Below are 26,267 nucleotides of genomic sequence, written 5' to 3' on the forward strand. Positions count from 1 at the left end.
ACAGCTCTAGTGGCCTGTTCAGTACAGACTTTGAGAACTGTAAATTGAGAGAATTCCTGGAAACAACGAGCACAGCTGTTCATATATTTTGGATTTTCATCATTATTTTCCAAAAACACAGGAGAGAAGATGAGCTGTAATAAAGATTTGTTGATGTGGTAATGTGTTATGAGATATGTAATGAACCTGCAATTAATTTATTCTAAATGATGCATTTTCAGGAAAGGATTTGCTCTTGCACTGAACCACATTGTATCTAACAGTGTTTGTAATTTTAAATGTTCTGTCCTCTTCAGTGCCGAACCCTTGTAAGAACGTGTGCAGTCACCTCTGTCTCCTCCGGCCTGGTGGGTACACCTGCACCTGCCCACAAGGCTCCTCCCAGGTGGAGTTTGACTCCAACAAATGTGATGCAGGTAAACAACAACAGCCTGGCTGCATGCTCAGTCTGCGGTCTTGTGTTAGCTGTTGTGTTGCATCATCCTTTTACATTCATAAATCCATTCTCCACACGTGCCTGGCTGCTCCCGTGTGGTCTTGTGAGATTGTGGTGTGATGTTGTTTCATTGTTTCTGATTCTGTGTATGGCTGGCTTTTGCTCCTGCAGCCATTGAGGCACCTGTTGCAATGCCCCTTGCATGTAGATGCATGAATGGTGGAACCTGCTACACTGATGAAGGCGGTCTGCCCAAGTGCAAGTGAGTGTAGCTGCAGGGGCCATTTACACCAGTAAATGATTGTCCATCAGTCATACCCTATAATGTCTGACATATTTGTTTATATTATATATGTTTTACTTTAAGATGCTGTTGACCCAGTATTAAAGATTTGGTATGGTTATTTTCTTTAGATGCCCATATGGTTATGTGGGCAGCTTCTGTGAGATGGGGAAGTCAAGGGGCGCTCCAGCAGGAACAGGTACTGTACCTCTCCTATTATCTATCCTTTGATTTATTTATTCTCATTCAAATTTATAAATCAGTTCATAGCTCTTAACATTTGCACAGTTTTTCATCATGAAATAGTTAGACTTGTGTAACTTGAAAGGTTGACTAAACAAATTCTTACAACCAACAATCTGTGGGAGTCCTTCGCACATGCAGTGGTTGACGTGTGGGAGCTGCCGCACAGTAACAGTCATGATCTGCTAGCTTTACTGAGGCGGATCAAGGTCAAAAGTGATGAAGTCAGTCTTCTTGCTTATCTAACCAGAGGCTGCTCAGGGCAACAGCTTAGAAAACAGTCTGAATCAACAAATATTAAAGATGTTGACTCATCAAAATCACACTTTTGCTTAATAAATAACTAAGTAATATGACAATTGATCACTGTTTAACTTTGGAAACTAACAAGTAGTCCAGAGGTCATGAACAGTGATGGACGAGTCAGCAAAAATAGTATTAGGAATTTTTATGAACAGCATGTTGTTCCGATTATACCATAACCACACAACTCAATGCTTTCCACTTTTCTGTGTTAAGCTGTGGCTGTATTACTGGCCGTCATTATCATCCTGATTACTGGAGCTTTGGCCGTTGGGGTTTTCCTCAACTATAAACGAACAGGATCCTTCATCCCCTCCATGCCCAAATTACCCAGGTATCTCAGCCCTCGCCTTTTCATTCTCGCCTCTACTGAAGCTCACATGAGAGTATTTAGATAAAAATTTGGAGTGTTTTCTTTTTGTCCAGCCTCAGCAGCCTAGTGAAGTCCGGTGACACTGGGAATGGGGTGACGTTTCGCTCGGGTGATAATGTTGATCTTGGACCATCGCACATTGGAGTGTCATTCATTGACACAGCCATGCAGATGGTGAGTCCAGGAAGGATCCTTATTAGCAGTTAATATTCTCCTAAGTCACAAAAAGTGTCCTATCAGCATTTTTAACTCACAAACAAGTTCTATGTGGTTTTATTTGACAACTTTTATTTTAGTCCTCCTTTTGGAACTGCTTGTTTCAGCATCAACTGAAGGTTAACAAATGAATGGTCTTTTGAGGTGTAATATTTTCTCTAAAACCAATCTTATCAATATCCCCATAGGATGATAACTTTGCTATGGAAGCTGGCAGGCAGCCGATCACATTTGAGAACCCATTATACGCCACTGCTCCTGGCGTGTCTGGTGCTCCTGCTGTCATTCATGCCACACAGGTACTCGTAAATGAATGAATGAATGGATTTCTTTGTTTTTATGTCATGCCATACATTTAAATGGTCCGTTGCACATAGATACATATATTTGCATGGCAACAAATAACACCACCCAAAAAAACCCACCACACGCTGCACATGGTTCAGCATCTTCCAACAAAGTCATCTTTTTTAGTGTTAATTAACTTATTTCAAAAATATTGATCTAAAGGGAAATATACAACAAAATACACTTTATGTGCATTTTATTTTCATTACATATGTATTTACTTCCACCACAGAGGTTAGACTGTTCATACATTATGAGCTGATCTCAAACATGAATAGACTGCTGTCCAAAAAAACAGTTCACTGACTTTGATGGAAAACCTAACAAGAGATTTCATCCGCAGCTAACACATTTGGGGCTTTAAACTATAATCCTGAGTGAATATTTCACAGTAGGGCAGCAAGTGATGGAAATAATATCTTTGGATGCAACAGAAAATTTGAAAATTGTTCAGTGTTGGTGTGTGTGGGCCACAAGAGTCTCGTCATTGCTGAATATTGTATTAACAAAAAGAAAAAAAGAAATCCACACTGCTGTGTTATTTCCAATATTTCAAAATACCGTCATGTCCATCAATCGATGCGTTATTATGATTATTATTTCTTTAAGATAATTGCTATCCAGCACGTACAAAGACTTTATGGCTGTGCATGTGCCTCCTGATCATCGCTCCAATAATTATTTCATTAACCCTGGAAAGTGACAAATTTTGGCAATTCGTTAAGCCAATGAGCTCAGTTGAACGTGGCAGAAGGCAGTTAGTTAGTGTGACAGTCTTGCGTTTTTTTTCTTTTTAACCAGGTGACTGTTAATGTGAGCGGTGAACAGCTGGAGAACAACTTTGTGAACCCTGCGTATCGCGGGGATCAGAATGTGGGCATCGTGAACACATCTTCTGTCAGCACCAAACCCGTTCAGGTGAGTCTCTTTTAAACAGTGTGCCCAGTTAAAACGATGGAAGAAGAATTATTCAAGTGCAACACCACCTCACTGTTTGTGATTGCTTGCAGGAGTCAAAGTGGAGCTTATTCAAACGAAAATTAAAACCAAGCACCACGTTTGAAAACCCTTCATACTCAGAGGTGACTCTCGACATTTTTCAGACATGAGTTATAAAGCAAAAAGTAGTTGCTTTTTTTTTTTCCACCTTTTTTTTTTAACCTTCTGCTTTGCTTCACAGATGAAGGATGAAAAGCCTGTAGCCAGCAGCGGGGACTCTTCTGCCCCTGAACCCTCTCCGTTTGTCCCCCCTGCCAAACCTCAGAAGAGGGATCGTCCCAGCACCTTTTCGCCAACCGAGGACAGTTTCAAAGACACAGCCAACCTCGTTAAAGAGGACAGCGATGTATAACCCTTCTCTCACGGACGGGAGTTGAAAAAAAAGAAACACACTTTGCACAGAATTTATTTTTTTATGCAGCCTGTGTACAAAACTCAAATTGTTTTAGAAAAGAGAAATACATTTCTACAGAATGAAGAGAAAAGTCTTCTGTGACTATGCCTTCTGACATTTCTTACGCCAATTCTTGTGTTAATGTTTTTTTCTTTATTCTGATGTACAATATGTATATCTTTGCACTGAAGCTGCTGATAGAAATGTTAATAAATATGTTGTATATTTGTAAATTTGAACAGTAAGATTTTGTCAGAAAATATCTTTGAAATAGATCCTATGAATAGTTCAACATAAACACAGTAACACATGTAAAAGGTGGGCTGCATTCTGAATGTACAGTACTTGTATGATCAAAGGGTATTAGAGAAATGTGTTGGATAATGACATTTTTTGCCACTGAACAAAACTGAAGATGTATTTACTTCATCTTTCATGTTTATATACCTCATTTCAGGGCTGAGAAATTAAAGCAAGATATAAGAAATTGGATTTTAACTCACGTGTGCTCCAGTATAAACAGATGCGCAAGCTAAAATACGTGTGCAAAGCATACTTACCATACTTAACCTCTACCTACGTTCCCTGACTTTGTGACTTTGAATCAACATGATCATTTCTTAAAGTAATGATATTGGATTAATGGCCAAAATAGTTTGGAACAATACTTGAACGCGCCCATGTCTGTTTGCATGGAAATAAATTTATGTAGTTGATTATATTGAGGAGCAAAACATGACCTGAGGATGCAAGATGTAGACTTGTTTTATAAACACGGTGAATAAATTCTTTACCTTACAGAATGATTTATTTTGTATCATAATGAGGACAAATAAAACTGTACCTGTGATCATCCAGAATTTGCCCATGTGGTTTAAATTGCTGCTGCTGAGACATGAATGAATAAATTTCCTATTTTGTAACACAGTCTGGACAGGGTTTTTTTTTTAACCACTTATTGTCATAACGTGTTTCAGTTTCATGTTTTCATACATATACACAGAAAAACATACAAACTGTTTTACAGTGGCAGTGGTTGTCTGCTAGATGTTTCTCTCATCTTTAGGTGAAGGAAGAAGCACGCTGATAACAAAGTCTGTAACAAACGAAGGCATATAAGACAGAGGAATCCAAAAAAGCTTGGCATCCCAGCCCGCTGCGTAACGTGTGCGAGGGGAATAAGCTGTCAGCGCGTGCTCCATACACCTGGTCACCTTGGAGATATCTGGACTGCACAAGATACCCATGGAGAAGCCCTGAGCTTTCACATCTGTTGGGGGAAGGAATGAGAGGAATCATTTAGGGATATTTAACTGACACTGCTGCTGAATGAAATCAACTGTACCGCCACTCACAGTCTTCAAAGTATTTGGCTCCATATGAGGCTTTGACATCTTGAGGGAGCCGAGTCCACAGCCTCCTCAGGTCGGCTTCAATGAGATCCAGCCGAGTCACTCCTGTCTTGAAGAAACCAGGCTCGATAATGCTCACTTTGATACCAAAGTGCTGCATGTCCCTCCTGGGCAGGAGAAGCAGACAATTACGTTTCTTTACTGCAACTACAAAGATTTGCATTTTAAGTCTTCTGTCAACAATTTTCCTTTAAAAGTAGTTTTACATGGTGAGGTTTACAAAATGTTTGCTGGTGACTGTAACACCCGTTACCAGTTACTTTTCATATTAAGATTTCACATAAAGAACATATGATAATCTTATAAAAGCAGGTCCACCAAAGGGCGATTTCCCCTCTGAACTTCTCAAGTGGTTTCATTCAAGTAGCTGTTTGAGGCCCAAAGAGTTATTTCAGACAAAACATTAAACATTAGAGAAAAGAGAAAGATATGAACACGTTCGTCCAGCAGAGCCCTCTCTCCTTCTTTCCTATCACAACAGTCATCTCTTGGCACCCTTAGATTTATCTTGTGTCCCTACGGAGGGGCCTGACACCTATGTTAGGAACCTCTGGGCTTGTTTGAAAGTTGTCAAGTCTCTGTTGAAAGTGTTCTGTACTTTCTTTGCTAAGTCAGTTTTAACAGCATCATCTGTTTCTAACTTTGTAATCAGTGTAAAAGACAAACAGTTCCTGGAAAAAATGATGTGTGCTGTAAAAACACTTGCTGGCATCAGGTCAGTCCATCCTAACGGACCATTTATTCTATCTTTTTAAACAAAATGTCATTTGGCCTGTTTGGTTTCTGGCTTCTTCCTCTCACTGTTTTCTCTAGATGGTTTTGGTGACAGTGACAGCAGTGTTTTTGAACAACACTTGTTTATGTTTCTGCATTTATATTTATTGATTGATGTCTAAAAGCCAAATTGCCCTTAAGCTTTACTCTTAAAGAAACTACAGGTTTGTTTTGCCTCGACTAACCCCTTTTACAGAAATGTGTAAATCTTAACAGGATGTGAGATGAATCAGTTTTTCGTTCCTCTACCTGAGGCTGTCAGAAAAGGCCTCCACTCCACATTTGGACAGGCAGTATCCTCCACCAGTGAGGGACAGTCTGCCCAGAATACTGGCCACGTTTACCACCCTGCCCTGGGCTTTCTTCAGCAGCGGCAGGAACTGGAGAGTCACCTCAATGACTCCTATCAGATTCACATCCAAAACCTTTGTGAAATCCTCCAACTGCATCCATTCTGTCGGGCCGATGGGCGTGGACCTGCCAGCGTTATTGACCAGCCCCCACAGACCTGCAGAGGAAAGAGGCGGGATAATTACCAATCACCACTGACAGCAGTTATCTCCTTCTCATCTTTATTTCTCTTCTGTTAACAAAGCACCAGTGAGTGTTTTAATCTGTTATCTTCATAAATATCAGAGATGTGTTGGAAGTTTTCAGTTGGTCTGTTTCACGTCTCATCAACATGCATCAGACCCGCACTACTACAGCGTTCATCTGTCTGACAGCAAACCAGCAGATGTTTATACGTGTGTGAGAAGGGAATCTGTGAAAATGGCTTGTTATAAGTTATTATTTTGAAAATGACGTAAATATATTTAAATTATTTGCTATCTTAGCTGGTTAAATTACTCAACTACTGACATACATCCATATGAAAGTAAAGCATATTTAGAATTAAGCATAGTATCACAGAGAATGGTCGTGTTTAATTTAGATGGTCTTTACTTACAAAGGCTGAAAACGGCCTTGATCTCCTTAATTCCTTATACTTTTTCACATTAATACATTTTATCCAGATAGGCTCCTTTTTTTACTTGACAAATTTGTAAAATGATTAATTGATTTGATTCAACCTACTAATTGTCTGTCCCACCAATATACAAATAATGTTCATGGGTATTTGGATTTGTTTCCACTGCACATTTTTATTATAACCTTATCATTGTTATTCTATTCCCTCTTTATTTTTGCTGTACTGACACCTGCACTGAAATCACTTCCTTGTACATGTGTACTTGATGAATAAGGACTGATTCTGAAAAGTGATATCTTTGATTCATAATTATTGTAAAGGGTTGAAAGGCACCAAACTGAAGTTACTGTCGACAGAAATCTAATAAGACTCTCTGTGAATGGTTAAATTTGCCCAAGATCCTCATGGAGTAATGGAGTGGCACTTTGCTTATGTAACCAGTGTTGATGTGTAAAGAACAGTATCTAGTAGAGACTGTACAGTGTTAAAACAGAATCGAACCCAGTGAAAAAAGGTAAGGTAAATCCACTCCACAAACAAAGTAAGGTCTAAAAAGCTTCTCAGAAGTTTAGAATGAAGTCTGGTTAAACTTTTACAGATTTATGTCTGCAGGAGCTTTGCTGTGTTTCTGGTTGTTAAATGCTATCAGTAGGAGGATGATGGCTTGTTGATGGGATGGTCCAGGTTGCCTTATCTCCTCCAGTGCCTCACTCTGACTGGCACCTTATCTGCGTGTAGCCTACCCCCCGCTGTCCGCCCGGCTCACCTCGCTCTCCGACCTCTCCGCTCACGAACTCCACCGCCCTCCCGATGCTCTCGCTGTCTGTAACATTAAGCAGGAGGGTCTTCAGTCTGGGGGAGGCCTCCGCTGCCAGATCTGCCGCACCTTTCTCCGTGAGACAAGCGGCTATGACGTGGAAACCTTTTCGATCCAGCTGTCTGGCGAGCAGATTCCCGAAGCCACTGTCGCAGCCCGTGACGAGCACGTGCTTCTGGCTGAAGCCTCCCACCTTGTAGGAGTCTCTGATGTGCCAGCGGGCGGCAGTGAGAGCGGCCAGAAGTAAAGCAGAGGTTAAGACCAGATGTGACAGGATTACCTAAAACACACGATTCACTTTTAATTCACATTTGGATTAAAACAAACATTTTTCATGCCATCTTCTTTTCTATAAAAGTGGTGAAAACAGATGTGAATATTTACGCAAACAGAAGGAGAAATAAACTTACCTCTAATAAATACGTCATTGGGTTGTCAGTTGACACCTGAATGGAGGAACCTGAGATGAGTTTCTTCAAGTTCAAAACATTACAGCTCCCACACACAGAGGCAATGAAGATTAACATGTAAATACCCAACGTGCATCTATTTGGCTACAACCTTATTAACAATAACTGTGACCCCCGTTCACTCATCAACCCTTATCCTTATTGGGAATAAGCAGCAGGGATTATCCAGCACTAACAGACCATCAACTGAAATGACAGAGCAATTCAACACCCGGCTTGAACTTCTACAAACTTTTTTTAAACATTTTTATTTGACAGCTTGAATTACTAGTTACTTTTCACATTAAACAAATATGATCATCTAATAAAATATAGTTGAGTCAAAATTAATACCACCTCCCGAGAACAAATGCTATTTACACATGAATGCATTAATAATATTAATCCAATAATAATAGTTTCACTCTCACTCACAGGGTTAATTTTTCAGTATAATGTGTCATTTGACTTTACTGACTATACATTAATTTTCTTGTAATATTTCTGTACTAAACTAAATAAGAGTTTTACTAGTAACTAGTAATTTCCATTGGAGTATTACAATTTTTACATAAGTTAAGGGTTTAGTACTTCTTCCACCACTGTGCAACAATAATAGAAAAGATGATTAAGAGATTAACTCAATGTTGTTTGTGGTTCTCCAGTCATTTTAAAAAATTTGCTTTCAACACCACAAACAAAGCCCCATTTACCTCCACTGTGCTGGATCTCAGCAGTGGAAATCCTAGACCTAGGCAGGTAGAACCACAATAAGATGAGAGGGATTTGGGTGAACTGAACCTTTAATATGTTCATGTTTCAGTTGTCCACCAGATGGCATCAGATGTCGTTTAGCTGGTTAGTGCAAAAACTACAAAATCGTTCCAAGTAGTCCATTTATGTCTGTCACTATTAATGTCTGTTCCTAATGTTTTGTGTCAAATAGAAATAACAGGTCAACATTCATATGCCAGCCGTTTGGATACTCCCGATAGGCATCAAAGCCAATACTGAATTAAAATACATAATGATAATAATAATAATAATAATAATAATAATAATAATAATAATGCACACATACCATTGCTACAATTCTTTAGCTGTAGATGTGTCTTCTTGATGAAGATAATGAAATAAGCTAATGCAGCGGCGATCCTTTCTCAGTCAACACTGGACGCTCCAGGTGACGTTAAGCTTAAGTTTCTCTGGACTGACTTGAGCGTGTCTGCAGAGTCAAGGTCCATTGTGGCTATAACAGCATGAGGTTGTGTAATAGACTACACCAGATTACATGACCCCAGGTTTTGATAACTGCACCCCCCCCCCTTTTTTTTTTTTAACCTCAAATGTGACTGAACTCTGAAAACACAACAATTCTGCCCAAAGGTTACAGATAAAACGCTGTTGCGTATTTGATATTGAGAACAAATGAACGTTAATGATCAAACTTTCAGTTCAAACAGACACAGCGGAGCTAAAGTCCATCAAGAACAAAAGCTTTACAAGTTGACAGAGGTGTGACACTGTGTTCAAGATGTCTCAAGAAGCAAATGCCATCGTCTGTGATCAGAGGCCATTAACTGAGATGTTATAATCTGTACAGCAGGCATGCTAATGTCCAGAGTCAAGCAAAAAACATAATGACGAACCAAACATGTTTTATAATACAGAATATGTTTATATGATGTTATCAATGGTGGAATACTTAACTTGCAAACATTTATTGTGTGTAAAAAATGAAAGAAATGTCAGTTCTCTTTGTGTAAACCTGTCCCACAAAATTACTACTTTGACAGAAACTACAGGACAGAAATTTGGGGTTTGGGGTTACTTTTAAGGAAAAGTTTATCTGAGATGCAGGTTGGCATGTATGAAAGAGGCAACCAGAGGAACTTTGCGTCCCATCCAGGAGAGTAGCGAGTACGAGGGTGAACGGCAGAGACAGCGTGCTCCATACAGCCAACCACCTTCATCAGGTCCGAGTCCGTGAACACCTTGAACCTGTCATCCAACCCCTTCATACCTGAAAGAGAAACATGTCACACAAGTGGTTTATACGCAGTACACTTTAGTAGGGCAACACTTTAATTTCAAATTTTTAAATTCCTAATCATTTCCTAATAATTTACTAGGTAGTTTCATGGAAAACAATTATATGAATGGGCGCTAATTAAAAGGTATAGGTATGTTTATATCAGGTAAGACAATGTTTGATTGGTAAAATATCTTTACAGGAAACTTTTAAAAACTATTAGTAAATTATGAGGAAATAAAAGAACTGTGGAATAAAGTGTTAACAAATGCTGTAACTCACCTTGGTCCAAGAAAGCTTTTCCATAATCGTCCTTCACATCCTGAGGTAATCTGTCCCACAGCCTCTGCAGGTTATTCTTCAGTATCACTGTATCAGTCACATTGGTTTTGAAGAACCCTGGCTCAATGCACGCGACCTTGACTCCAAACGGTGCCATGTTTAAACTGAAACACAAAATGAGCCGCTGTAAGTAAAGAACACACTCACGAGAACAACAGTGTGTGTGCAGCATGAAAAGGTTACATCTCCTCTCTCACCGCAGACTGTCATTGAAGGACTCCACTCCGTACTTGGACACACAGTAGGGTCCGCCGAACGGGCTGATTCGCCCAAACACGCTGGCAACGTTCACCACTCTCCCTTTGGCCTTCTTGATGAGAGGAAGGACGCTGAGTGTCACATCTATGACTCCACACAGGTTGACGGTCAGCATGGATTTATAATCCTCTATAGTGAGCCAGTCAGATGGACCGGACGGCACAGCGACTCCAGCGTTGTTCACAACAGCCCACAGGCCTGAAGCAACACAAGATAAACACAAAGAGGTGATAGTGATCACACCCACATGCAGCGCACAGTGCAACCACTGCTTAGAGGTTAGCTAAGATTGACACCTTTCCTTTGACTGTAGAGTAAACGTGAAGCTACTGTGTATTTATTAAAATGTCTTGTCTAGTGAGTTAACATAACACCCATGAGATAAACAAGCATATAAAATAAACGTAATAAAATAAACCCACTCACCCTTCACTCCGACCAAAGTCTTGATCGCAGCTGCTGCTTTGCTGACACTTTCAGAGTTGGAGACATCCAGGTGCGTCGTCGTCAGTCTGTCGGAGGAGATCTTCTTCAGCTCATCCTCACCCTTCTCAGTGTAACAGGCTGCGATCACGCGGAAGCCCAGCTTGTCCAGGTGTCGAGCAAGGAGGTTACCAAACCCAGAGTCACAGCCAGTGATGTATACGTATTTCTCTTCCTTGTTGGACACCCTTTTGAGTTCCTTGCACCAGCGATAGACGAACCAAAGCGCCACCAGCCCGAGGATATACAGCAACATTTTTCTGAGGTAAAAAAAGAAAACGCTGACGTGAGAAAAACAAAGAGAAATACGGAAACCAAATAAGAAGACAGCTGCTCTATAATGCTTCTGAAATGACCGGTCCACTCAAAAAGGAAATGGGCTCCTCCTTCATCTACTTTTGATATGTTGACATGTTGTCACTCCATGCTGTTGCTTTATCTGGTATTTTGTCTGGTGAAAGATTTTTTTTAAGATCAAGAGTCCACTTTGGATAAAAGTATGGACTTTCAAACCCAATATTGACTGTGTGTGAAAGTATGTCACTTTATTGTGTATGGAACAGGAGGAACTGGAGTTTTGTGCATTTAGTAAATTACTATAAGAAAAGCAGCAAACATTCACATTTGAGAAGCTGAAACCGGTGACTTAATCAATCTTAAAAGATTAACCGACTGACATATCAGTTAATCGACTAATTTATAAACAACTTACATAACTGTCATTTCACAAATTAGCCCGACTGAGCCTTAATATTTGGGATGCAACAAATAATTATTCTCATAACAGATTATTTTCTCAACTAACTGATTGATTGTTTAGTTGATAAACCTGACCATGTGTGCAAAACTCAGAAGATATTTATTTTACGATCATACAAGACCAAAAGAAAGAAAGTATTATTGCTTGAAAGATCATTTAAAATACATTGAGCCTGCCTGTAGTGAAATGTGCTATTAAATAAAAATATCATTAAATAAATAAATAAAAATCATTGTTGATTATATTCACTTCCTTTACTCACTGATCAATCAACTAATCATTTCAGTTCTGAATACATCTGACCTGTGATGGTGTATCTTGTGCTTCAGATACTTAAATCAACTTGCACAAACCTGGAGCTGCAGCATAAATACAACTTTAAGATCCATAAAGATTATTGATTATTACCACCGATTACCTATCCGTTTTAATGATGAAGTTTGAGCTGATTTTCCCCACAAAGTTCCCAGGCTGAACGTCTGACATGTCTTCATGGTCCAAACACTAGACTAAAGTTTTAACAGAACTAGTCTTAATCATATGAACAAAGTCTGTCACGATTCATGATGAAGCCGAACACAAAGTTCTGGTGGTTAAGCCTTGTCTCGACTAAATGGCCTGAATGCTTCCACAATGAGGCTGATATTCAGACTTAACGCCCACTTCCATTTGAGAAGCTGTAACATTTTATGAAGTTGACGGAGGCTCAGAACAACTGGACCGAACCGGACTAGACTGAACGAGCTGAACGTCTCGGTCGAGCGAGAAGAAGAAACTTACGTGTGTATTTTGTGCGGTTAGTGCATGAATTACCGTCTTTCACTGCAGGTCGAGAACCTCCAGAAGAAACGCCACAAGAAGAGGGAGACCTGCCCAGTTTATTTGCTTTCTCTACTTGACTCGAAGGTGCTTCCCCGTGACTTCCGGGAAATGTCAGCCTCCGTCGTCTGGCCTCTTTTACCCGTAGAAGATAATGATGTGTGAGGGGCGCCGCCTGCTGGACACCACGTGACAGGGTCAGATAGGGACACATACATGATTTAATGGTAAGACATATATTTCGGACAGTTTTGCTTTGAGAAACTATGAATATGTAAATACACAAATATTGCACTATTTTATGCAAATAAAATATAATTAAGATGAATACATTCACGAAGACATACTTTTAATGTATTGTTGATTACTTTTGGCTGTAATAATATTACACTATCTTCGTATACCTACACTCAAAAAACTGCAGGGTTGAAAATTAACCAAACCTTAACCCCACTGCTGGGTAACTATGGACAAAACACACGCTGGGTTGCTTTGACCTAAGCGCTGGATTTGACCATTTAACCCAGAATGCTGGGTTGTTCATTTGCCCCAACCTAGGGAGTGACAACAACAGTATAACAGTATAACTATGGTGTTATAATGATTTTTATCATAATCATGCAAACATAAACTAAACAAAAAGAGATCCATGTAAGTGCTCATTAGTGAGTTTTCTGAGTTCACTGTCCTTCTGTATGTTCTTTTCACAAATGAAAACACTGACTAGCATTAGTAGGTCGACACAAACATGGTGAGGATTTGAAGCTTCTGCAGACATTGGGCATCCTTCACCCCTTTTAATCCAGAAAATGATAGGGCCACACTGAGCTTCCTGCAGACAAAGATTGTCCCAGGGGACAGTTTCTGTGCTTCCATTGAGAATTCAGTGGCATTTCTGACAAGAAATGGGTTTTCAATGCGAACTACAACTTATTTTCCCAAGTTAAAGCCCTCAAAGCTTGTTTGGAAATTTTCAGTCAGCTTCACCACAAACACCAGGCATGATTCTGAAGCTGATTTTTCCCATCTGGTTTGTCGAATTTATAGAGTTCAAAAACGCCTCCAGCTTCCTATGAAAAACAAGGCACTGCAGACAGGAGCTTACTCACTGTGTTGTTTCTGCCCTGAAGCTTGACATTAAGGTAATTCAGGAGGAATGTTATATTTGTCAGAAATGCAATAGTCTCCAAATTTCTCTTCATTTAGGAGAAAACCTGCAAACATTTGGGCTTCTGCATTTTTTTTTCTCAGACAGGAGGGTTTGAAGCTCAGTGTGAAAGCCTCAGCAACGCTCCAGTACTCTGCCTTTGCTGAGGTGAATATGCAGCATATGATGCTGCAGTGCGGATGATGCCTTGGCTTCTGTACATTTCACCCAGATTAGCACATAGGACTGTTTGGTAAAATATTCTGTGTTATATCAAAACAGTTGTTGAGTCTTTTAGGATTGAACCAGTGTCCTCTCTTGCCCTGGATGGTGCTCCGTCAGTAGCTATGGAGACAACCGGCTTCAAATCTATTCCTCTGTCAGAAGGCCTTTGCCATGCCATGATGGGATCTTAGTCCCAAAATATTTTCACAAACTCGTTTTTCTTCATCATAAAATCTAAATGAGAAGAACTGTGCCTGTTTTATGCCATTGCAAAGTTGCTGGGGGAAATTTTCAGCAAGAATCTCTGTTTGTCTTGCTGCAGAGGAATCTGACACTGATATCTGACCTATTTTCCCCTTCTTTTCATCCTTTTGCTTTCATCCCAGCAAGACCTCCATCACATCACTCAAACACTCTTTCATAACTTCAGTATCTGAAAAGGGTTTCTTGTGTTTGCCTAAGACTCATGTTGCTCTCAGAGAAGCCTCCATTGCCTGCTCTTGCTATGTCATTGATTTTACATTTATTGTGCTGGAGGCTTGATATGATAACTTCAACTGGTTCTTTTCTCTGTGAATGACAACAATCTTTTTGACTACAGCTGACAGGTGAGGTGACATGACGTGTCACTCAAAAGCAGACTGGGTGAGGTTGCTGTGAAAGTTTATTTCCATGGTCCACATCTGGTCTGGAGTCTGCCACACTGAAGAAAGAAAATTCGTTCACCTGTATTCTGAATATGGAAGATTAACAATAAATTCTTCCTTGTACCTTGGTTTCTTTTCTTGTTTAACATCTCACCGTATTTTAATGGAATTTTGCCAGTAAACCAGCTGAGACTGCTCGCAGCCAAGAAACTGTCTGGCTTTGTTGAGTCCAAACTTCTCCCTGGGGAAAATAAAGTAAGTGTCTATCTCTCTAGATCTGACTATGGATAAGATCCCACAACCCTATAGGATACAACATGTATTTTATCTTTACCTTCAAATAGAGCCACCCAGCCTGCCTTATTGCTAAGTTCAGCTAACCAAGTGCTGGGTGTAACTTCAGTAAAGACATAAGAGTGGTAGCCTATCAATTTTCTCAGCTATTTTTCAGTAGGATTAAGTGTATTTTCCAAAGTAACAAACTTCTTTAAAGGTAAAAGACTCTCACTGCCACTAGATGTTGCAATAGACCACTAGTATCTCAGACCAAAACAAATGCTTCGTCAGCCACAACTCCGGCCTCCATTTGGACTCAACCCTCCCCTCCCTTCACGTTCGAGCAAGGTGTTGCAAGGCGGCCACTTAAGCACACAACAAGAAGCACAACTTCATTACCAATCCAGCTACAGCCATTAACCCATATAGCTGTCGAAAGCCAGCTAGCGATAGCAACGTTAACCGAACAGATTTATAATATCAGTAACAGCAAGGTAGCCAACCATTAACCCACATTTCTGCCATCTGCTCCACAGCAAAGCTAGGAGTAAGCCAGCTACCCATAGCACCATTAAACAGCAAGTTAGCCAACTTTATCACGTCTAATGTTGCCGGTCTCTGATGAAAACAGACATGAAACATTATGTAGCTATCAAGTAACGTAGGCATGGAGGAGAAGAAAAGCCAGTTCTGCAGCCCTTAAACAGCTTGTAAGGCTTTCCATCTCGGTAAAGCCAGACCTGTATTGGCTCTGTGGTCAGACTGCGAAATAAATTCAACCTTGGACATATCTGTACACAGAACACACAGAGAAGCTGGTAAAGATTTTAAAATTTAATGGATGTTTTGATGGTCCACCGGACAACCAGGTTTTGAGCAGGTAGTCCTCATATCTATTCTGCCTGTACTCTGGTCTTATGGTTTCCTTTGTCTGAGGCCTTTTTAGACAAAAAAGTAGTTTCCTCATTGGAGGAAACCCTGGAACCTGAGTGTTGGTTACTGCACTGTCCCATCTCATGTAACATGACATTTACTCTAATATACATATCCTGAATACATGACAGGCACACCAAAGTAGAAATATACTTTTATTACTTTTATTAAATATACTTGTGTATACTTTTCTTGATTCTGTCGTACTACATTTGATCACAGTTATTAGTGCAGGCTTCTACATGCCTGGCAGCACTCAGCTCTGTGAGAGAGATCCAGAGGAGCAGTCAGTGTTTATCACAGTGTGTCTTTGACTCGAGCCCCCTCCTCCCTCTGGTATTATCAATCACCTGTGTTGTGAATAATAACTGGTCATAAAAAAGGAGCAAATTCCGAACCTAGGTACTTGTCCTAGCGGGCATTAACCCCCCAAACATCTGCTTGGATAGTATAAATGTTTTTCCATTTCCACTTTTAGAAAGCAGTTTATTTTTATATATTCATACAAATACTTATATATTACTGACTGTAAAGGTAGATTGCCCCACAATGCTGGGTATAGTTAAATAGTTACAGTGATGGTAGAAGACAGGTAATTGATCTCTTTCTTTTTAAAAATCTTTGTATTGATCTTCAACCAAGAGTCATTGTTCAATGTAAATTTTTTCTCACAATGGCAGGTCATGCTCTTCAACATAGAGCAGGAACAAACATCACTGTAAAAACTGTCTGAAATGAATACCTCTTACACAGGTCAAATGTGAACTTGTGTTACGCGTTTTGCATAGGGTCTTCTAGAACAGTAAGTACTGTGATTATTTAGCCTTCATTCATATGTGTTCATTAAAATGTATAAATAATGAAAGTTTCACAAAACCATTTGAATGACTTCAATTAACTGTTTGGTACCATAACTTTACCACCCACAACAAATTTGATTTAATCATGTGATGCTATTGAGACGGCACCTGACCATAACTAATGGCCTTGTGGTCATTGACCCATTTTACAGCCACTTGTGATAACAACTTAACACATAAATGCTAAGGAACAGTTTTTTATGTAACCAAACAATGTTACCAAATTTCACATTTTACAAATGCCACTTTGTATAACGGTACAACTAAGATATAATGATATAATGGTCTAACTAATTGCAGTCCGTGCACATTAACTTGGCTTAGTGATTGAATTTTGCCTGACAAATGCAGTGTAGTAAATGTTGTAATGGTGATACGACCCTTATCAGTCTAATGGAGATATAGATAATGGGTAAGGAGGGGCATACCTGAAAATAAGGGACGAGCCTCTAATGAGCCTCAGTGTTGTCAGTGGATTTCTGAGGAAACCAGAGATTCATTTTGAGAGGTCCAGGTAAAGTACATTTTTACTTTTCTTCCACCTAAAGTGCTTCTGTGTAAATACTCAACCGGGATCCCTCACTAATAATTGCTGTTCTTAGACACTGAATAAGCTGATCAAAGCAGTGTGTTGCTGTAATGTTTTCCCTCAGATCTTATGTCCATGCTGCTTCATAAAAAATGTAAATTTTGAACAATTCAACTTTTTCACATGAACAAAAACCATTCTTTCCTCAAACTCTAGATCTTTTTTTAAATTCTTATTGTCTACAGTTATTGAGCACATGTCAGCAGACCGTGTCATGCCTTTCGTGCCAGTCAGTGGCGTCAGTGAATTCACCATTTATTAACTTGATTTATAACTTACAAATTGAAAATTAACTTGTGTGAAAGTTGGATTTTTTTCTCAGACTTTTGAGGTGTATACATGGACTGTAATGAATGTAAAACACAGCTCTATCGAACTTATTTTGAAAATGTACTCCAGTAACATTCATATATTCCACTGATTATACAACCAAATTATAGCCAATTTTTATGTTTGTTTTTTTTTAAATCTACAGTTGCCTGACTGGATACCAAACAAACATGAAGAAATCGATCAGATTTACAACAACATCAAAAAAAGGTGAGTGAGCTTCTTTCATTGCACAAAACCGACACAATAATGTTTTGTATGAAAAGCTAAATAATTACAGACAGCTCTAAATATAGTTTTACCCTTCTCCTCAGCAGACAATCAAAATGGGTAAGTTTGTGTTGGGAGACTTGACATTACCCATTATATAATATGGTTCAGACCAACAATATATTTGCAGTTGTTATTTGTTTGTTAAATAATTTACATATTTTTCAGAGATGACAACAAAAAAGAAAATACACTGAGTGTCGGATACTTTCAACTGGTAAATGTCTAACCTATCATCAAATGCCTATCGTTTAGAACTGATTCCATCCATTTCGACATTAACAAAATTATTATCTTACAATGTAGGACAATGTAGTAAGATAGTCAACTACTATTTTTTAAATCCACAAATTCTATTTTGCAGTTTCGATTCGCCACCTGGAAAGACACCATGATGATGGTAGTGGGGGGTTTGTGTGCCCTAATACATGGTGCAGCTTCGCCTCTCATGCTTCTGGTGTATGGCATGATGACAAACACGTTTGTGGCTTATGAGCTTGAGGTCCAAGAACTGAAAGACCCGAACAAGTACTGCAGCAACAACACCATCTATTGGATAAATGGCTCCGTTTATGAAACACCTGAAAACAGTACTGTCTACTGTGGGTGAGTCATTAGTTTATTGTTGATGTGATTGTTGAGTTAAGAGTTGTTGTTGTTACCATTTTATTCTCTTGGCAGGGTGGATATTGAAGCACAGATGACCATGTTTGCATATTACTATATTGGGATTGGATTAGGAGTTCTTTGTGTTAGTTATTTTCAAGTATGTATTTTTTCTTTCAATATTCAGCTTTAATTGATAACCCTATGTCTCATGACAGTGTAGCACATTACATCAACTCAAACAAGTAATTTTGTATCACCATGTAGATCGTCTTCTGGGTGTCAGCGGCCGCAAGACAGACTCAGAGAATCCGAAAGACTTATTTCCAAAAAGTAATGCAAATGGAGATCGGATGGTTTGACTGCAACTCTGTTGGTGAACTGAACACCAGGATTTCTGAGTGAGTTGGGCCGCTGTTTCTGCGCCTCTGTTATCAGCGCATGGCTGGGAGAATGTTTTACATAGAGTATGTGTTTCTGGTGTCTTCTTTCCTTTACAGTGATATCAACAAGATCAACAACGCCATCGCTGACCAGGTGTCTATATTCATTGAGAGGATCTCCACATTTGTGTTCGGCTTCATGGTTGGATTCATTGGCGGGTGGAAGCTGACTTTGGTGGTCATAGCTGTGAGCCCGCTGATTGGTATAGCTGCTGGACTGATGGCTATGGTAGGAGTCCACTTGTGAGTCACACGTTACGTTTAAATAAATAAATAATATGTTTTTTAATGTTTTGTGTGTTTTGGATTCCTTGCGGCTGAAGGCTGTGGCCAGGCTGACGGGACAAGAGCTGGAGGCCTATGCGAAGGCAGGGGCAGTGGCTGACGAGGTCCTGTCATCCATTAGAACAGTAGCAGCGTTTGGGGGGGAAGAAAAAGAAGCTGAAAGGTATTTTGTCATTTTTTTTAGGATCACAACAAGTTGATGATGGTGGGCAATTGCTCCTGTATTCAAAATGAAATTAAAAACTGAACTTTGGACAGATATGACAGAAACCTTGTGGAAGCTCAGAACTGGGGCGTGAAAAAGGGCACAATCATAGGAGTGTTTCAGGGATACCTCTGGTGCATCATTTTCCTCTGCTACGCTCTGGCCTTTTGGTATGGATCTAAATTGGTCATTGACACCAAGGAGCTGTCCCCTGGTAGCCTTATTCAGGTATGTAAAATCAAATGCATTCAACTGATACTTATATATAGATATAATATTCAAGTATTTCAGACTGTGGCAGTTGTTTCACCATGTGGCTGCTGTGTTTGCTTGCAGGTGTTTTTTGGAGTACTCATGGCAGCTATGAACCTTGGTCAGGCCTCACCGTGCCTGGAGGCTTTTGCTTCTGGTCGTGCAGCTGCAAAGAACATCTTCGACACAATTGATCGGGTAAAATCAGGATGCTATTCAAGACTTTATAGTAGATACAATTCAGATTGGAAACAGTTAATTTTAAGAGAAAGATTCTTCACCATAAAATAATGTTCTGTGCTGTTGTGCTCATAGGAACCAGTAATTGATTGTTTCTCAGAAGAGGGTCACAAATTAGACAGAGTTAATGGTGACATTGAGTTCCATAATGTCACTTTCCACTACCCATCCCGGCCTGAAATCAAGGTAATTTTCTTTGCCTAGCAGTTCTTAATGTCCATGTACTCAGTTCTGAAAATGAAACAGATGAAAATCCAACTTCCTTTTCAGATTTTAAATGATCTGAGCATGCAGATCAAAGCAGGAGAAACCACTGCTTTTGTTGGACCAAGCGGATCTGGAAAGAGCACCACAGTCCAGCTCATCCAGAGGTTTTATGATCCAAAGGGAGGATCGGTAAATATCCGAGCAACTGCACGGACGACACATGACATCAGTGGAAAGTTTGAAGGCTTCAGTGTAACATCACATATAAAATTCTCATTCTCAGGTGACTTTGGATGGCCATGACATCCGTACTTTAAACATCCAGTGGCTCCGATCTCTCATTGGTATAGTAGAGCAGGAGCCAGTGCTGTTTTCTACAACCATAGCTGAAAACATCCGCTTTGGTCGACCTGGAGTTACCATGGAAGACATTACCCAGGCAACAAAGGAGGCTAATGCCTATAATTTTATAATGGAACTACCCCAGGTGTGTTTTCATATTTAAAGATAACACAGAAGAATTACAGTCACTTTGACAGTTTCATAGACACGTTCTGAAACTGCTGTAATTGAAACTATGAAACTATTCTCCAGAAATTTGACACTATGGTGGGTGAAGGTGGAGGCCAGATGAGTGGAGGACAGAAACAGAGGATCGCTATCGCTCGAGCTCTGATCCGAAACCCCAAGATCCTGCTGTTGGATATGGCCACATCCGCCTTAGACAATGAGAGTGAAGCTGTTGTCCAGGAGGCACTGGACAAGGTGAGCCACACTGTCAGTGCACTTCACAGCACAAGACAACACACACTTCTTGACTTGGTTAACATATTGTTTTATGTCGTGGAATGAGACTCTAATAACTTGAATATGTGCAGGTGCGCATGGGCAGAACAACAATTTCTATAGCCCACCGTCTTTCCACAATTAGAAATGCAGATGTCATCGTTGGTTTCGAGCATGGACAGGCTGTGGAGAGGGGGACACACAGTGAGCTACTAGAAAGGAAAGGTGTCTATTTCACCCTGGTCACCCTGCAGAACCAAGGCACATCCAGTACAGCTAATGGTAGGATTTATGTGGAGTACATATCACATCCTTAGACCGTGATCTCACCAACAAAAAAACAACCTGTTGCAGCAAATAATGCATGGGTCTGTGCTATTCGGCGTGTGTTTAGAACTACAATAAAGGCCAGGGACAAATTTGTGTGTGAATAAGTCAAGTCAGGATAACCAATCAGCTATCAGCTGTGTTACCATGCCCACCTTCTTCTGTTAGACAGAGTCAGAGGCCACACTTTGTTGAAAGCCCCCTGTACAGGCTTGTAAACATAGCTGTGATCTGTCAGACCTGTTTGAGTGCTTAAGTGGTTTTCTACATTTTTGAATGACCCAAAGTCACAGCTTTGTGTCATGTTGTGTCATCAGAGGGCACAAGTGTCTGGCATCGTCACATGAAGGCTATACTCCCTTTTAATCCGAGACATTTTCTCTTGTCATAACAGAAAAAGCACAGGCGTAATTATTCAGTTCATTACAGCGCATTGTTAAGTGTTGCCACATCAGCCCTGGTTAATGTTATTAATCACACCTGTGCTTTTCCTGCTGTGACAAATCAAAAATGTCTGCTGTGAAAAAGGCTCTATGTGCGAAATAAAACTAGCGCTGTAACCCAGGTTCTGAGTGGAGACAAAACTCTCCAACCTTAACACTCTTATACCCACAAAGTCCCTGTTCAGCTCAGTTCTGACTGGTTGAAATAGCCCATTTCAAAACGCTCAGCGAGAGCCACAGGGCAATCCTGTAGTGTATTTGAGTGTAGTTGGCCTACCTGTGTCTGTGGAAGAGCAGCGGAAGCTTCAGCAGTTGTGTTAAAGCTGTATTGATTTGTTATCTTTTTCTACCAGATGGAGTCAGTGAAGCTCAGGAAGAGGACTTTGATCTGAAAGTGAGGAGTTTAAGAAGTGGAAGCTGCAGATCCAGTAAAGGGTACAGTAAATCCAGCTGAAAGAGATCGTGTCAGAAAAACAGAAGAACAGAACATTGTGTCAACATTAAAATAATTTGATGTTCTCAATTTTACTCTTGCAGGAGCTTTGGTCGGCTGCGATCTCAGAGCAAATTGTCAAATGATTGTGTCCCTGATGCATTATCAGGCAGCCTCAAGATCCTTTCGGACATGGAGATCATACCAGAAAATGTACTTCCCCTTATAATACATTAACTTTATGGCCAATTGTCCCGTGGAAATGAAATAGATCTAATGCGTATTTTTTAACAGAACTGTGAAGATGTTGAAGATGAACATGTAGAGCCTGCCCCAGTGGCACGTATCCTTAGGTACAACCAACCAGAGTGGCCCTACATGCTGCTGGGCTCACTGGGAGCTGCTATCAACGGCTCTGTCAACCCCATCTATGCTGTCCTGTTCAGCCAAATTCTTGGTGTAAGGCCTGCTCCCAAGTCTTACAATAGATTTATACTCTATTGCTACTAGTTTAGGTAGTTTGTTTAATGATTTACATGATCTTTATGTTTGCAGACTTTTGCCATTCGTGACGTGAACGAACAGAGGGAGCAAATCAATGGGATATGTGTTCTGTTTTGCATTGTGGCTGTGATTAGTTTCTTCTCACAGTTTTTACAGGTTTGCATCAGCATTTATAACTGAAATGTTTAGAGCAGACAGAATAATAAAAATAGGAGAGGACTCACATGCAGACTGACTCAGATCTAATGTTCCAGGGATATGCTTTTGCTAAATCTGGGGAGCTGCTGACCCGCCGTCTGAGGAAAGTGGGCTTCCAGGCCATGTTAAGACAGGAAATTGGCTGGTTTGATGACCCCCAAAACAGCCCGGGAGCTCTTACCACCAGACTGGCTACTGATGCATCAATGGTCCAGGGGGTACGGAACAAATTTACTGGCCTGCACCTCTATCTCACATTATTTGTAACACATAGTTTTGGAATATGGTTGTTTTACACGTGATACGACTTCTGCAGGCAACAGGTTCTCAGATTGGCATGATCGTTAACTCAATGACCAGCATTGGAGCATCTTTCATCATTGCCTTCTACTTCAGTTGGAAGTTAACTTTGGTAATTATGTGCTTCCTGCCGCTCATTGGGCTATCTGGGGTATTCCAAGCCAAAATGCTGACAGGTTTTGCAAATGAAGATAAAAAGGCCATGGAAGCAGCAGGGCGGGTAAGTTCCTATTCCACCATTATATGAACATTTGCCACCTCGGTCCACTGTTATCTATTCATTTCTCTGTAAAAATCACAGGCTACAGTGTAAGATCTCTCTCTCCCCCAGGTATCCAGTGAAGCTCTTGCCAACATCAGGACCATTGCAGGCATTGCCAAAGAGAGCTCATTTGTGAAATCATATGAGCAGAAACTCGAGCTTCCATATAAATCTGCCAAAAAGAAAGCCAACATCTATGGCCTCTGTTTTGGCTTTGCTCAGTGTGTCATCTTCATGGCATACGCTGCTTCATTTAGATACGGAGGCTATCTGGTTAGCTCTGAGGGGTTACAATACATGTTCGTTTTCAGGTTGGTAAAACACTTTTGTTCTCTGGGGAAATCTGACTTTTACAGACTTCCATTTTGTGTTTTGTAATGTGATAACCAAACATCAACCCAGCACTCATGTGTTGTTCATCTAGGGTGATTTCAGCTGTAGTAATCAGTGGGACGGCGCTGGGAAAAGCTTCCTCCTTCACGCCGGATTACGCCAAAGCCAAAACTGCTGCTGCTCAGTTTTTCAAACTGTTGGACAGAGTTCCTAAAATCAGCATAGGACACAAAGATGGAGAGAAATGGGTTGGTTCAATTCAGTAAATAAGATGGAATCATGCATGATACGATGTAATTTTGTCCTGATGAACTGATTAAGCTTTGTTATCCATCTTTAGGATACGTTCAGAGGTGAAATAGAGTTCCTCAACTGTAAGTTCACCTATCCAACACGGCCAGATACCCAGGTGTTGAATGGCCTGGTTGTGTCTGTGAAGCCTGGTCAGACTTTGGCGTTTGTTGGGAGCAGCGGCTGTGGGAAAAGCACCAGTGTTCAACTGTTGGAAAGGTTTTATGACCCAGATGAGGGCCGCGTGGTGTGTAGACCAATTTAGAAATTTATTGCACTTACCACAAAATTAATTTAATCTACTCCAAAGGCATCAACGATGTCTTAATGATTTCATCTTTTATTTGCAGTTGATTGATGGTCGGCCATCTCACACAGTCGATGTGCCTTTCCTAAGAGCTCAGATTGGCATAGTGTCCCAGGAGCCGGTGCTGTTTGACTGCAGTATAGCTGAGAATATACAGTATGGACATAACACACGTATCGTCAGCATGGAAGAGATTGTAGAGGCTGCTAAGAAAGCCTACCTACATGACTTTGTGATGACACTACCACATGTAAGTGGAAGTACTTCAATTAATGATAAAGTTTTACTAGTATTGCTATTGTTATCCTGGTATGTAATCAGTATGGTAAGCCACCCTCTTAGTTAACAAAAACACAATTTAAATCGCACACTATTTAAAAGTATAACTTTGGGAGGTAATTTGACCTTGATAACCTATATAGTTCAGCTGAATACCTAAAATATATGCATGATCTGTATCATAGTGACTTCATCAGATGACTGGTTCGGATTTACCAACACAATAAAATTCTTTTTAACGATCACAACTGCTGACCTTGTGAACTTTGGCTTTCTCTCACTACATTTACAAACTGCTAGAAATATGAGACTCAAGTTGGTGCTCAGGGCTCCCAGCTGTCAAGAGGAGAGAAACAACGCATCGCCATTGCCCGAGCCATTGTCAGGAACCCCAAGATCCTGCTCTTGGACGAGGCTACCTCGGCCCTGGACACAGAAAGTGAAAAGGTGATACATTTCTAAATGCTATCATACAGCACAAACAAAAAACAAAGTGTTAACCAAGACTTTGTTTCCCTGCAGACTGTCCAGTCTGCTTTGGATGAGGCAAGAAAAGGACGAACCTGCATCGTCATCGCTCACCGGCTATCTACTATCCAGACTGCTGACATCATCGCAGTGATGGCTCGTGGAGTTGTCATAGAGCAAGGCACACATGATAAACTCATGGCCAAGAGGGGTGCCTATTATAAATTGGTTACAACAGGTGCTCCTATCAGCTAGGCCCGTATGAGCATATGATGACAATGATTTTTGTATAGGCCTCACTTTACATTTCATTAATATGGTGTCATCTTGTGATATCACACTGAGAGAGTGTTTGATGAAGCACTGACATTAGATTCATGCTACGCCCCCAGTCATTCTACATAAATCATGGGGAAACTTTTTTTCAGGAAGCATATACAGAGCGCAAATTGTTCTCATCATCTGCTTTGAATAATAAGTTTTAGTAATTATGTGGTTTATTGTGATTATGTGGAGATAAAACTATTTATTGTGTATTTATTTGTTTATGAGTTTAAGAGTTTAAGAATAAGACTTTTTACAAACATCTGACCATGTTTCTATTGTTGGACTGAAATTAATGTGTTGAATTGTTCTTGTGTAATTTGTGATTATTTGTGTAGTCATGTGTTCTTTTAGTAACTAATACAGTTTTTGTAATAGCACCTGACAGTGCCCCAAAATCCTGATATTTGTTTGTTACTGTAATGTTTTAAACCTTGTCATTGGTCACATTTTATTTTCAAACATGAACAGTGAGCTTGGAGTTTTGGAGATGTATGTGATGAATCCTAAGTATAAAAATTTTAAAGGAGAAGCGCGAGAATTTAAAACAATTGTATTACAATGCACAGGATTCTGGACAAAAGTCACTGTTATTTCCTCATTGAAAATAATAAAGTATGTAATGACCATTCATTTGCTTTCAGATTTCTAATTAGTTAATTCCAAATATCTTTCTTCTTTAATTTAGTTTTCTGAATATTTAAATATAATTAAAGTTTTAGTGGCTAAAGTTTTGTCTGCTGAGTGGTCCTGTGCTGTTTTGCTCTCAGCACCAAGACATAA

At 40.0% G+C, this 26,267-nt stretch overlaps 4 protein-coding genes and 1 long non-coding RNA gene across 8 annotated transcripts in view; 3 read left to right on the plus strand and 2 right to left on the minus strand.

The window, feature by feature from the left end:
• Window positions 1-4,518, plus strand: part of lrp2a (low density lipoprotein receptor-related protein 2a) — a 46,506-nt gene extending 41,988 nt beyond the window's left edge. Inside the window, exons 71-79 of one of the 2 annotated variants that reach the window (XM_056388976.1) lie at window positions 297-416; window positions 608-698; window positions 851-918; window positions 1,482-1,599; window positions 1,692-1,812; window positions 2,043-2,153; window positions 3,004-3,120; window positions 3,213-3,284; window positions 3,383-4,518. In XM_056388976.1, the coding sequence (XP_056244951.1) occupies window positions 297-416; window positions 608-698; window positions 851-918; window positions 1,482-1,599; window positions 1,692-1,812; window positions 2,043-2,153; window positions 3,004-3,120; window positions 3,213-3,284; window positions 3,383-3,553 (989 nt within the window). In that variant the 3' untranslated portion in view covers window positions 3,554-4,518. Of the gene's footprint in view, window positions 1-296; window positions 417-607; window positions 699-850; window positions 919-1,481; window positions 1,600-1,691; window positions 1,813-2,042; window positions 2,154-3,003; window positions 3,121-3,212; window positions 3,285-3,382 lie in introns of those variants that run through there. The other variant, XR_008829000.1, reaches the window with a different exon arrangement.
• rdh1 (retinol dehydrogenase 1) lies at window positions 3,592-9,538 on the minus strand. The gene is made up of 6 exons (XM_056388981.1): window positions 9,102-9,538; window positions 7,982-8,017; window positions 7,521-7,851; window positions 6,031-6,289; window positions 4,951-5,114; window positions 3,592-4,865 (listed from the first exon to the last, which is right to left on the minus strand). Exons 1-6 carry the CDS (start codon window positions 9,102-9,104, stop codon window positions 4,639-4,641), a joined length of 1,020 nt encoding a protein of 339 aa, XP_056244956.1. The 5' UTR covers window positions 9,105-9,538; the 3' UTR covers window positions 3,592-4,638.
• A 137-nt stretch (window positions 9,539-9,675) lies between these two features.
• Window positions 9,676-12,847, minus strand: dhrs9 (dehydrogenase/reductase (SDR family) member 9). Of its 3 annotated transcripts, none has more exons than XM_056388978.1 (5): window positions 12,709-12,847; window positions 11,079-11,395; window positions 10,592-10,850; window positions 10,335-10,498; window positions 9,676-10,043 (listed from the first exon to the last, which is right to left on the minus strand). In XM_056388978.1, the coding sequence occupies exons 2-5, from the start codon at window positions 11,389-11,391 to the stop codon at window positions 9,820-9,822; spliced, it is 960 nt and encodes a 319-aa protein (XP_056244953.1). In that variant the 5' UTR covers window positions 11,392-11,395; window positions 12,709-12,847; the 3' UTR covers window positions 9,676-9,819. The 3 variants fall into 3 exon arrangements, with proteins under 3 accessions (XP_056244953.1, XP_056244955.1, XP_056244952.1); XM_056388980.1 differs by having other exon boundaries at window positions 12,676-12,815; XM_056388977.1 differs by lacking the exon at window positions 12,709-12,847 and adding an exon at window positions 12,314-12,483.
• Window positions 12,805-14,856, plus strand: LOC130177341 (uncharacterized). The gene is made up of 2 exons (XR_008829001.1): window positions 12,805-12,941; window positions 14,688-14,856. It is a non-coding gene; the product is annotated as an uncharacterized LOC130177341 (long non-coding RNA).
• Window positions 14,857-18,367: 3,511 nt separating this feature from the next.
• On the plus strand, window positions 18,368-26,118 carry abcb11a (ATP-binding cassette, sub-family B (MDR/TAP), member 11a). Its single transcript, XM_056389454.1, has 24 exons — window positions 18,368-18,597; window positions 18,673-18,757; window positions 18,865-18,998; window positions 19,098-19,269; window positions 19,364-19,488; window positions 19,584-19,758; window positions 19,867-19,980; window positions 20,098-20,208; window positions 20,293-20,418; window positions 20,513-20,716; window positions 20,824-20,994; window positions 21,108-21,297; window positions 22,139-22,220; window positions 22,323-22,431; window positions 22,513-22,677; window positions 22,774-22,878; window positions 22,977-23,138; window positions 23,237-23,440; window positions 23,552-23,793; window positions 23,907-24,063; window positions 24,156-24,353; window positions 24,457-24,663; window positions 24,993-25,139; window positions 25,215-26,118. The coding sequence occupies exons 1-24, from the start codon at window positions 18,383-18,385 to the stop codon at window positions 25,413-25,415; spliced, it is 3,801 nt and encodes a 1,266-aa protein (XP_056245429.1). The 5' UTR covers window positions 18,368-18,382; the 3' UTR covers window positions 25,416-26,118.
• Window positions 26,119-26,267: the final 149 nt, after the last annotated feature.

Source organism: Seriola aureovittata, chromosome 11 (assembly GCF_021018895.1).
Source record: "Seriola aureovittata isolate HTS-2021-v1 ecotype China chromosome 11, ASM2101889v1, whole genome shotgun sequence".
NCBI lineage: Eukaryota > Metazoa > Chordata > Actinopteri > Carangiformes > Carangidae > Seriola > Seriola aureovittata.

Bases quoted from the DNA above. Each gene is read 5' to 3' on its own strand.
- rdh1 (XM_056388981.1), bottom strand. The intron at 7,852-7,981 runs GTAAGTTTATTT...CGTGTGTTTTAG, and splicing joins CAATGACGTATTTATTAGAG to GTAATCCTGTCACATCTGGT. The intron at 5,115-6,030 runs GTAGAGGAACGA...TCTCCTGCCCAG, and splicing joins GCCTTTTCTGACAGCCTCAG to GAGGGACATGCAGCACTTTG.
- abcb11a (XM_056389454.1), top strand. From the start codon at position 18,383: ATGATGATGGTAGTGGGGGGTTTGTGTGCCCTAATACATGGTGCAGCT. The intron at 18,999-19,097 runs GTGAGTTGGGCC...TTTCCTTTACAG, and splicing joins CTGAACACCAGGATTTCTGA to TGATATCAACAAGATCAACA. The intron at 19,981-20,097 runs GTAAAATCAGGA...TTGTGCTCATAG, and splicing joins TCTTCGACACAATTGATCGG to GAACCAGTAATTGATTGTTT.
- dhrs9 (XM_056388977.1), bottom strand. From the start codon at position 12,381: ATGTCAGACGTTCAGCCTGGGAACTTTGTGGGGAAAATCAGCTCAAAC. The intron at 10,499-10,591 runs GTGAGAGAGGAG...TTTGTGTTTCAG, and splicing joins TCCTTCAATGACAGTCTGCG to TTTAAACATGGCACCGTTTG. The intron at 10,044-10,334 runs GTGAGTTACAGC...TTTCTCTTTCAG, and splicing joins AAAAGCTTTCTTGGACCAAG to GTATGAAGGGGTTGGATGAC.